This window comes from Sporothrix schenckii, assembly GCF_000961545.1.
Source record: "Sporothrix schenckii 1099-18 chromosome Unknown Cont48, whole genome shotgun sequence".
Taxonomy (NCBI): domain Eukaryota; kingdom Fungi; phylum Ascomycota; class Sordariomycetes; order Ophiostomatales; family Ophiostomataceae; genus Sporothrix; species Sporothrix schenckii.
This window is the reverse complement of record NW_015971149.1, coordinates 1,994,792-2,004,470: the sequence shown is the minus strand read 5'-3', so window position 1 is coordinate 2,004,470 and position 9,679 is coordinate 1,994,792. Positions and strand designations below refer to the sequence as shown.

Genomic DNA, 9,679 nt, shown 5'->3' with positions numbered 1-9,679 from the left:
GACAGACGTCTGCTCGAGGAGTCGCCCACTCCAGAGAAGGCTGTCGGAGGCTGGCCCGGCTGCGTCTTGTGAACCCTGCTCCACCTGCAAGCTCTTACACTCCTGCACCCTCTTTCCTACGAGCCCGACAAGCTACCAATCAGCGCGTCTGGTGCGCTCTGTGCAGTCGTCCACTGCACCACCAGACCATGCCTGGAGACGATCTCAGCTTGGCGGCGGCCACTGCACTAATCGACCCAATAAGCGACGAGTCCAGCCTGCATGTGTCACTCCAGCTTGTGGCCAGTGATGTCCCGTTGTCTTGTCCCCAGACATGGAGGGATTGTCGACACCAGACATTTAATATACCCGACATGCAGCCTAGTTGGGGTTTGTCTCTCAGAGCAGACGGCATCTGATGGCATCCGTTATCGTGCATACGACGTAGTGGCATGGTCCCTTATACATGTGCCTTGCTTGCCAGGAGGACACTGCGAGACAGACAGAGGCTTTCCAAGCAAGGGAGAAATTCTCCGCAAAAGGTCGCTCAAGGTCACTCGAGCTGTTCAAGGGCCGTTCAAGCGTTGCTGCAGGACGCTCGAGGATCGTGCTCGTGTCTCAGGCGGACATTTAGCATGTAGCATCAGCATGAGCATGCGACCCGTCAGGCTGTGTCCAAACTGAGCTGCTCCAACGATGCTGCTCGCTGCAGTGCAACGCCACACCACAGGACCAGACATGACAGACCAGACGTGCCGGCGTCCACTCACAGTCTGTGCTTGTGCCTGTGATTGTGTCGCCAGTCTCGTTGACGATCCTGCTCTGCGACCGTCACTGGGGTTCGTTTGCACTTGTTTTTCTATTTCCTTTCTTTTTTTGTTACTTTTGCATTCTCGTTTCATAGTCACATTTGGCACAGCTTCACTCCGCTCCCCCCGTCTCGCTTCTTCGCTACTTCACACCCTTACCCTCCCGTCTCGACCATTTATCTTGCCTTTGGTCCGCCTCGCCAAAACATAAACGGCACATCGTCCTTTGCCCTTTGCCCGCTCCAGCTGCCGAAACAAGAAACAGCCTGCTCAACGACTCGTATCTTACCAGGGTTCAGGACACCACAACACCCGGCCGTCTCGCTTTTACAGTCTCATGCGTTCACACACTCAAACACTCACACACTCACATTGATGCTGTCTCCATCTGCAACCTCCACAGCTCCGCAAAATGGTCTCGGCGTGCTTGCGCTAACCACTTGCGCCCCTGTTTTTCTCGACTTTCTTCACCTTATCGGGCTCTCCTTAATTTTGATAGCGCGCAGCCGCTCCAAATTTACAGAGGCAATACGACGAACGGACGACACTGCATCGCGCTTCTCGCGCGTCACTTGCAGACAGAAAGCAGCTGAAAGGTGTGTGGGCTCGGCCTCACGGGCACTGACACTGGCAATCGCACGGCACTCGCACGGCACTCGAACGCACATTTCTATTTTATTTCACCCGTGTTCTTCCATTTTGTTCGTCTCGACTGTCCCACATCCTTTCGTCTGTTCCTTGTTTCCTGGACTCCTTGTTTCTTGTTTGTATAGTTTTTTTTTTTACGTTTTGCTCTGTTTCATTACAGCGGCTACGCAGCCTCGCCCGCGCCTCCTTTTTTCTCTTTCCTCCCCCGTCTCCCTTTCTGTCCTCTCTCCCCTCCTCCTTTTCTTCCCCTTCCGCTTCTTCTTTCTTCCTCCCCTCTCCCTCTCTTTCTTTCCCCCTTGGACCCCGTTGGAGATGTGCCTTTGAGTTTTGTTGACGACCGGCGCCGGCGAGGGAATGCGCCAGGACGCCAGGGAGGGACTTTTCTGCGGCCGCGACTTGACGGCGTACGACAACACAGACGACAACGGCATACGACATACGACATATGCCCCATGTTCCGTTGGTTGAGCCTCCCCTCCTCGGTCCCCCCGCAGCACAACACCCACATGCAACATGTTTTCCATGATGTTGCGCGCCGTCCACGGCAAGAAACGGCCCGCCGGAAACGAGCTGCTTTCCCCCATGGACGCCAACCCAGACCTGGCCATGGACCCTGACTTGCACCCTGGCTTGGATCCTCACTTGGATCCTCACTTGGATCCTCACTTGGACCCTCACCTGGGCGCGGACACGCGCACCTTTCCTCGGATGTCGGTAGAAGTGGACGACGAGCATCTAGACAGTCAGGGACCATCGCCAGGCTCGGCCTATGCTCACCTCCGGCATGCCACCGCCGATTTCACAGAAGCTGATGACGACGACGACGAAGACGATGACGACGATGACGACGGCATACATGGCGGGCGTCGTCGCGGCGATCTGCCACCCGACGAAGACGGCCGCCGCGCCTCACACGTGCTCCCGCTCTTCTCCGCCTCGCACCTCGACGCCCTTCCCGTCTACAGCATCGTCCATGCCATGCGCATCATCGTCCAGGCACGCACCGAGACCACCCTCACCTGGGAACAGCTGCGGTCCCCGCAAGTCTCCCAGTTCCTGGTCAAGCCCATGCAGCAGCAGATCCGCGCCCAGCACTTCTCCCGGGCCACCCTCTACGCCCTCATGGCCAACTGCCTGCAGTTCGCCAAGGAGGCCCAGTTCTTCCCGGGCAACGCCGGCACCAGCAACACCCGCGCCAAGGTCTGCGAGCTGCTCGCCATCAAGCTGCTCAAGGAGTACACCACCCGCGAGCTCATCGATGCCTTGTCCTACGATTTCAACCCGCTGCAAGGCATCCCGGGCGCCGGTGCTGCTGCTGCCGCTGCTGCTGCCGCCACCGGCCCCGGCGTCGCCGCCCGCCCGCTCTCCCCGCACCACACGTCGTCGGTCGGCCTGTCCTCGGCCCGGCCCGGCTCCGCACCCGCCGCGCGCATCTCGACGCTCGAGGTCGCCATCCGCGCGTCGGCCAAGCATTTCTTGGCCCACCCACTCGTCGTGCAGCATCTCGAGGCCATCTGGAACGGCGCCATCAGCTTCTACTCGTCGGCCGACCAGCTGCACCGCAGCAACAGCCACAACGGCAAGGCCCCGGCGGTGGCGGTCGCGGCCGCGTCACATCGGCACAACGCACAGCGCAGCGGCCACTACAGCAACTACAACTACGGCAACTACAGCAACGCTGGCCGCCGCAACAGCGCCAATGACCAGCGGACGCCGCTCCTCGGCCGTAGCCACCCGGTCAAAGAGGAGCCAACACGGCCACAGCATGCCCGGCCCACACCACCCCCGCTCCACCGCCGCACGGTCACGCTCTACGACCCGCGCAACGCCTCGCTGTTCAAGCTGTCGCGCCTGCGCGTGCCCCGCTACCGCCAGTTTCTGTCGACGTGCTCGCTCGCCATCCTGATCGGCCTGTTCTTGTCCGTCCTCGCGCAGCACTCGAGCCGCATCACCACCCTCGAGCTGGTCTTTTGGTTCTGGAGCGCCGGTTTCATGCTCGACGAGCTCGTCGGCTTCAACGAGCAGGGCTTCTCGCTCTACATGATGAGCTTCTGGAACATCTTTGATCTGGGCATTCTGCTGCTGCTCATCTTTTACTACTCGCTGCGCATCTGCGGCGTCTTCCTCGCCGACGCTCAGCGCTGGAACAACAGCGCCTACGACATCCTGGCGGCCAACGCCATCCTGCTGCTGCCGCGCATCTTCAGCGTCCTCGACCACTCCCGGTACTTTTCGCAGCTGCTCATCGCCTTCCGCCTCATGGCCGTCGACCTGGCCGCCGTCTTTGTGCTGATCCTCGTGTCGTGCTCCGGCTTCTTTGTCTTTTTTACGCTGTCCGACACCGAGAACGCGCCGGCCGACGTCGCCTACATGATCTTCCAGCTGCTCATGGGCTTCACGCCGGCCGCCTGGGACGCCTGGCCGACGTACAACGTGCTGGGCAAGACGCTGCTCGTGCTCTTCCTCATCATCTGCCACTTTGTCGTCGTGACCATCCTCATCACCGTCCTGACCAACTCGTTCATGGCCATTGCGTCCAATGCCAACGAAGAGCACCAGTTCTTGTTTGCCATCAACACCATCTCCATGGTCAAGAACGACGCCCTCTTCTCCTACGTTGCGCCCACCAACATCTTTGCCTGGATGCTCATGCCCCTGCGCTACTGCATGCCCCTGCACCACTTTGTCGCCCTCAACCGCCTCGTCATCAAGGCCACCCACTTCCCGCTGCTCTTCAGCATCTTTGTCTACGAAACATTCTTTCTTGCCCCCTATGTGTACGAGCCGACGGACCTCATCGACAACCACGGCCACGGCCGCCGCCCCGCGCGCCACCGCGGCATTTCGTTTGCGGACCCCCACGGCCGCCCCGTTCTCTTCAGCCCCAGCATCCGGCTCCGGGAAGAGTCGGTGGCGGGCTACCAAAAAGACCGCGCCCTCGACGAGGTCTTCCGCCGCACCCCGGACATTGCCACCCTGCGCACGCAGCGCCGCAACGAGCGCCGCAAGACCCAGACGGCCATCCGCCACTGGATGGACCAGCACGACGGCACGCCGTACTCGACCCTGGACAAGCGCGGCGGTGGCGGCGGCGACGGCGGCGGTGCTGCTGGCGGCGGGGCCGGCACCGACCACGAGTGGCAGCGGCGCATGAGCATCCACCACTTTGGCACCGCCGCCTCGCGGTTCCGGCACATGTCCGAGGTGCGGTCGACCGCCAGCGACCCGGCCGACCTGATGTCGGTGTCGGCCATGCCCGGCCTGGCGCGGGACGTGCGGGACGTGCGCACGTTCGGCATGCTCGGCATGCACCCCTACCCGCCGCAACGGAGCCCCTTTGAGGCGGCCTTCAAGGACCACACAGACGCCGAGGGCGACGACGAGCTGGTCACCAACGACGACGACGACGAAGACGAGGTGACCAACACGGGCGGCCAGGGCCTGACGCCGACGCACTCGCGGGCGGCGATGCTGTCGCGACAGAGTGGACGCGATGGCGAAGACGATGTGGGCAACGAAGTGGACAACGACGACGACGATGACAACGACGACGACGATGGTGACGACAATCCGACAAACGACGAGGCGGGGGACGGCAACGAGGACGACGACGGTGGCGACTTTTTTGCGACGCCCGTGGCGTCGCGGTTCCTCCACGTTGCGGCACGGTCGCCCGAGTCGTCCAAGGCGATGGACGAGGACGACAACGAAAACGACGGCGACGAGGTGGACGCGGGCGGGGGCGCAGGCCCAGGCCCCGGCGCGACCGGGCCGTCTCCGGCCAGCCCCCGCCGCATCGGCAACATTTCTAGCGCCACGAGCCCGCCCAAGCCCCGGCCCAGCTCGCCACGCCGCGCGATGCACTCCCGCGCCCTCTCGAGCAACACCATTCTATACAACCCGCCCAATGCAGACCCGGTCCCCGTCCCCGGCAGCAACGACGTGGGGAGCGATGCCAGCGACGTCATCCTAGGCCTGCGCCAGTCACCCGGGGGACTCTTCTTTTCACCGTCGCCCACACCTGGCCACCACCATCAACAAAAACAGCACCAGCACCAGCACCAGCAGCAACAGCAGCAGTCGTCGTCGTCGTCTCGGCCACGGCCACGCTCGAGCCGCCACAACACATCGGCCGTGGCGCCGCCGGGTACGCCCCCGACCACTGCCGGCCAGCGCTCGCCGCGCAAACCCAACCAGGGAGTCCCGCAGGCCACCCATCCGACAACGTCCGGCACCCGCCCCCGCCCCATCCTGCCGCCCCGCGCACCCACCCAGCCGTCCTCGGCCGCCAGTCGCGCCGTCGCCGCCCTCATTGACAGCCCCGCCCGCCGTCTGCAGCAGCGCCGCTTGTCGTCGCTGGACATGGGCTCGGACGATGTCGATGCCGGTGTGTCGGCCTCGGGTCTGCTCTCCGAGTCCGCCGTCGGCCCGCCCCTCGGCGCCCCCGACGTCGTCCTGCCGGGCAGCTTCGCCTCCCAGCTCGCCCTCGCCACCGCCATGAACAACGCCCGCGCCGTGGGCGAGACCGACCGCGACCGCGACCGCGACCGCATGAGCCGCCTGGTGCTGGCGCGCATGAAGACGCTCGAGGAGAGCTTTACCGACGTCGTTCACGAGCTGCGGTCGCTCCAGAAGCAGCAGCAGCAGACGCTGGTGAGCGCCAGCGGACGCACCAGCGCCGCCGTGAGCGGGCACGCCAGTGCCGTCGTGTCGAGCTCCGAGGGCGAGACGGGCCAAGAACGGCACGGTGCCTCGCAGGCCCCACACGCCCGGCACGAGACGCTGCGAGCGGGCCCGCCCCTGTCGCGCATGCCCACGGTCCTCGGCCCGTCGGTGCCGTCGGTGCCGTCGGCGCCATCAACGGCCGTGCATCCCCCAACACCAACACCCCAGACAACCGGTCCCGCCGCCGGCAGCGGCAGCGGCAGCGGCAACAACACTCCCAAGAGCCCCACCGGCAGCCGCATCCCTGTGTCGGCCACACTGTCCAGCCTCGGCATGTCGTCGCCGCCCGGTCCCGGTCCCAGTAGCCAGCTGCCCCGTGTGGCCAGTTCGGGCATCATTCGGCAGATCCCACGCCCTATTAGTGGTGCCGGAACCGGAGGTGGCGGCGGACGGGGAGGCGGTGTAGGCGGCGACAGCAACGAAGCGAGCGAGAGCCCCGGCGGTGGTCAGGACCAAAACCAGAGCCACGTGCCGCGGCCGGCCAAGGGCAAAGAAGTCGACCGGCGGGCTGCCGTCGTCTCGGACGATGACGACAGCGAGAGCGTCTACCGGCTATAGAAGGCGTGCAGGAGGCACGGCTGCGCAAGAAAGCCTATTCTATTGTTCTGAGCGTCGCAATTTATAATACCGTGGCATGCGTGGCGGACTGGATCCGCTGCTGTCGACGAGTCGAGCATTGCTTGTTCTTTTAGTTTTGCTACTTTGCTATTCATACTGGGTGGCTTTTTTGTCTTTTGTTTAATTTTGCCCATTTTCTCTTTCTTGTCTGCATTGTTTGCTTGGCATTCATGGTGTTGTTTGCATTTTGTGTCCTCGTTTCTGTCTGGCCTGATCCTGTTTTCATGTTATATTCGCGTCATGTCGTGTTCCTGTGCACGTAAGAGCACCTCTTCCGAGTCTAGTTCTGGGTTTGCATATATAATAATCACCTTTTGTCGTTTGTGATCGTTTTTCATATAATTCGCCGTCTTGTTTCTCCTCGATATTGTGACATGAATCCAGCGTCATTGATATTCTCTTTTTAAAATCCCGGAATTAATTAAACTAAAAATCGAAGTGAAAATCAGACAATGAAAGTATAAGTATCTATATGCAATAAAACAGGGAAACAAACTCTGAATAGGTCTGGGTAGGTTATCTTGTCATGGCCGGGTAGTTGTAACACAGTTGACAACACTTTCCCCTCTCTGCAGCTTGCCCGCCGCCCCCATTTCCAGGAGCCTCCGCTTCCGTCTCTGCGCCGGCAATGCTTCTCCCGATTCTCCAGGTTCCCATTCCCAGGTTCATAGACCATGCCCATGGACTCGTTTGCCTATTCACCAAAAATCCTCCGATTGCAGTCTGGACCGTGTCGTGTCTTTTGTTTCACCGCCAATGACCAATTTGTACTCGAAAAGGAGATCCTAGTCCGTGAACCGTCTAAAAGCAGCGTAGCAATCGTACAGCAGAAACAGTGTGAGGAGATGTCTCGAAATAAAAGCTGCCATATCGTTGGTCAAACAAAGAAATGCCGTGAAAATGAATGTCCGACTGTCGTAGTCCTAGCAGAGAATCCAATCCCTTCAATTACGCATCGACTTTGGTACAACGGCAGCTGATTGACGTTCTTGTGTCGTGTGACGAGATCGTATAGTTTGGAGGCACGTGGTGGCGGGTGGGATAGCCTCGGAGCCACATCAGTCGTCGTCGTCCATGCGCCTCCATTTGCTCAAATCCCGCCGCCGCTCCGGTCGACACTGACGTACAGGTTCGGCGGGTTCGTCGCCGTGACGGGCGTCGCGGTGCCGGTCCGCGCACGCTGCTGGACAAGCTCGTTGTCACGGAGGCGGTTGGAGTTGCGGCGGACGGTGTAGCCGATCCCGAGGGCGGCAGCGACGGCAATGGCAGCCGCGGTACGGAAGCGGCTAGAAGGGCTACAGTATTAGTCAATAAGACTCCCGACCATCAGACAATGACAAATCAGGAAGAACAGGACGAAGATCAAGGCTTGTGTTCAAGCGGGCCAAGAACCAAGAAAAGACATACTTTCGGGGTGCGACGGCCATGGTTGCTGTGTCTCGCGGTGGACGCTTTGGATGATGCCGGTATTCTGTATAGGGGGATGTCTGTCTGCCACTGATTTTGCGATGCTTCACCTAACGGCTGTCGAGATGTCTGTGTTTCGATGAAGATGCACGAGTTGGCTTGTTGGAGAGAGAAACGAAGGCAGCTCTGTGAACGATGTCCAGAGGGGAAAGAGGGGAATTTAGACGACCAGAATAAGAAGCTGCGGAGGAACCAAGCTAGACCGACGGAGAAAAACAGGAAGGCGCAAGAACAGGGGAGATCGGCACGTTCTGTCCTTTTCAGATCGGTTCGTCATCGGTACCTTTCACTTCGAGATACGTTTGTTTCTTCGAGTCTACGTCTCGTCTCTCCTTCACATCTTCACTAACGAATTGCTCTGAATAACTCCCTTCACGCCAAGTAACTTATGCCTTATGCTGTCGGATACGCAGAAGAAGAGGTATCTAGATGCACAGTCTTGCGGCACCGCGTTCTTTCACCCTTGCCCTCTTACCCTCTTTCATCCTCACTAACGATCATCTACTGCAAGGCCGCTCTCCTGGTGGAGACATCCCCGCTTCGTTTGGGGCGCTGGGGTAGTGTTGTGTGGTTCACCTGCCAGTTCGCCCCATTCAGGTCGCGTGCTCCATTTCGCCCCTCCCCAACGCATGCAAGACACGCCTGGGCGTTGGGCCGCGCCCGGGTTGGTGTTGCTGGCCTGGATGTTCCCGGTTCTCGTCCTGGTCGCGTTTTCCACATTGTCCTGAATTGTGTTTTGTAGATACATCGAATATGTATAGAGCGCTGTGTCTTATCTGAGATAAGAAGCTGTCGTTTCTTGGCGTCAGCTGTTCCTTCCTAATTCACCTACTTCCAGTTTTAACCTCGTCAATGCTCCGCACCTTCCCCAATTCCAACGGAGCTGTTTGAAGTCCTTCTCGCCTACAAGTTATCTTCTTCCAACGAACCGATGGCCTGCACACGGCTGGCCGCAGGGCAATCAGGCCCAGGTTATCATTTCGCCAATCAGATATGATGTAAGCCATATCGACCGACGTCCGAGTTGCGTTTCCTTTCTTTGAGCCTAGCAGCACTTGCAATTTGAAAATTATCTAAGCCAGTGAGATGCAACTGCCCGTTTGCCCCGCCTTCCTGTTCTGTCTCTAAGGCGTCGAATGTGGCACCTGCCCCAGAAAGAGGACAGAGCCCCATATGCCGATAAGACTTGGGACGGAAAGCGCGAGGGCGCTATCCCATAGTTGACAACTGAGCCATTCTGACACAAGATTGGTGACAGGCCTTAGCGTCCGCGTCCACGCCCTCGAAACGGCTGTGAGTCAAGACGACGGTAAACAATCCAATCGCGGTAGATGCACGTTCACAATGACTGTGCCATGATGTGGCCGCTGTTGAAGGATGTTTCCGCATTTCAAGGCGGTCGAGCTCCTGCCGTTTATTATTCCGCTGATCTG

The 9,679-nt window shown here is 59.9% G+C and overlaps 3 protein-coding genes across 3 annotated transcripts; 1 reads left to right on the top strand and 2 right to left on the bottom strand.

The window, feature by feature from the left end:
* Positions 1–1,949: 1,949 nt before the first annotated feature.
* SPSK_00657 (integral membrane channel protein) lies at positions 1,950–6,719 on the top strand (the record flags this gene model as incomplete). Its single annotated transcript, XM_016727607.1, has 1 exon — positions 1,950–6,719. The coding sequence occupies one exon, from the start codon at positions 1,950–1,952 to the stop codon at positions 6,717–6,719; it is 4,770 nt and encodes a 1,589-aa protein (XP_016584491.1).
* A 1,150-nt stretch (positions 6,720–7,869) lies between these two features.
* On the bottom strand, positions 7,870–8,206 carry SPSK_00939 (uncharacterized protein; the record flags this gene model as incomplete). Its single annotated transcript, XM_016727880.1, has 2 exons — positions 7,870–8,065; positions 8,187–8,206. The coding sequence occupies 2 exons, from the start codon at positions 8,204–8,206 to the stop codon at positions 7,870–7,872; spliced, it is 216 nt and encodes a 71-aa protein (XP_016584490.1).
* Positions 8,207–8,736: 530 nt separating this feature from the next.
* Positions 8,737–8,994, bottom strand: SPSK_10356 (uncharacterized protein; the record flags this gene model as incomplete). The annotated part of the gene is made up of 1 exon (XM_016736809.1): positions 8,737–8,994. One exon carries the CDS (start codon positions 8,992–8,994, stop codon positions 8,737–8,739), a length of 258 nt encoding a protein of 85 aa, XP_016584489.1.
* Positions 8,995–9,679: the final 685 nt, after the last annotated feature.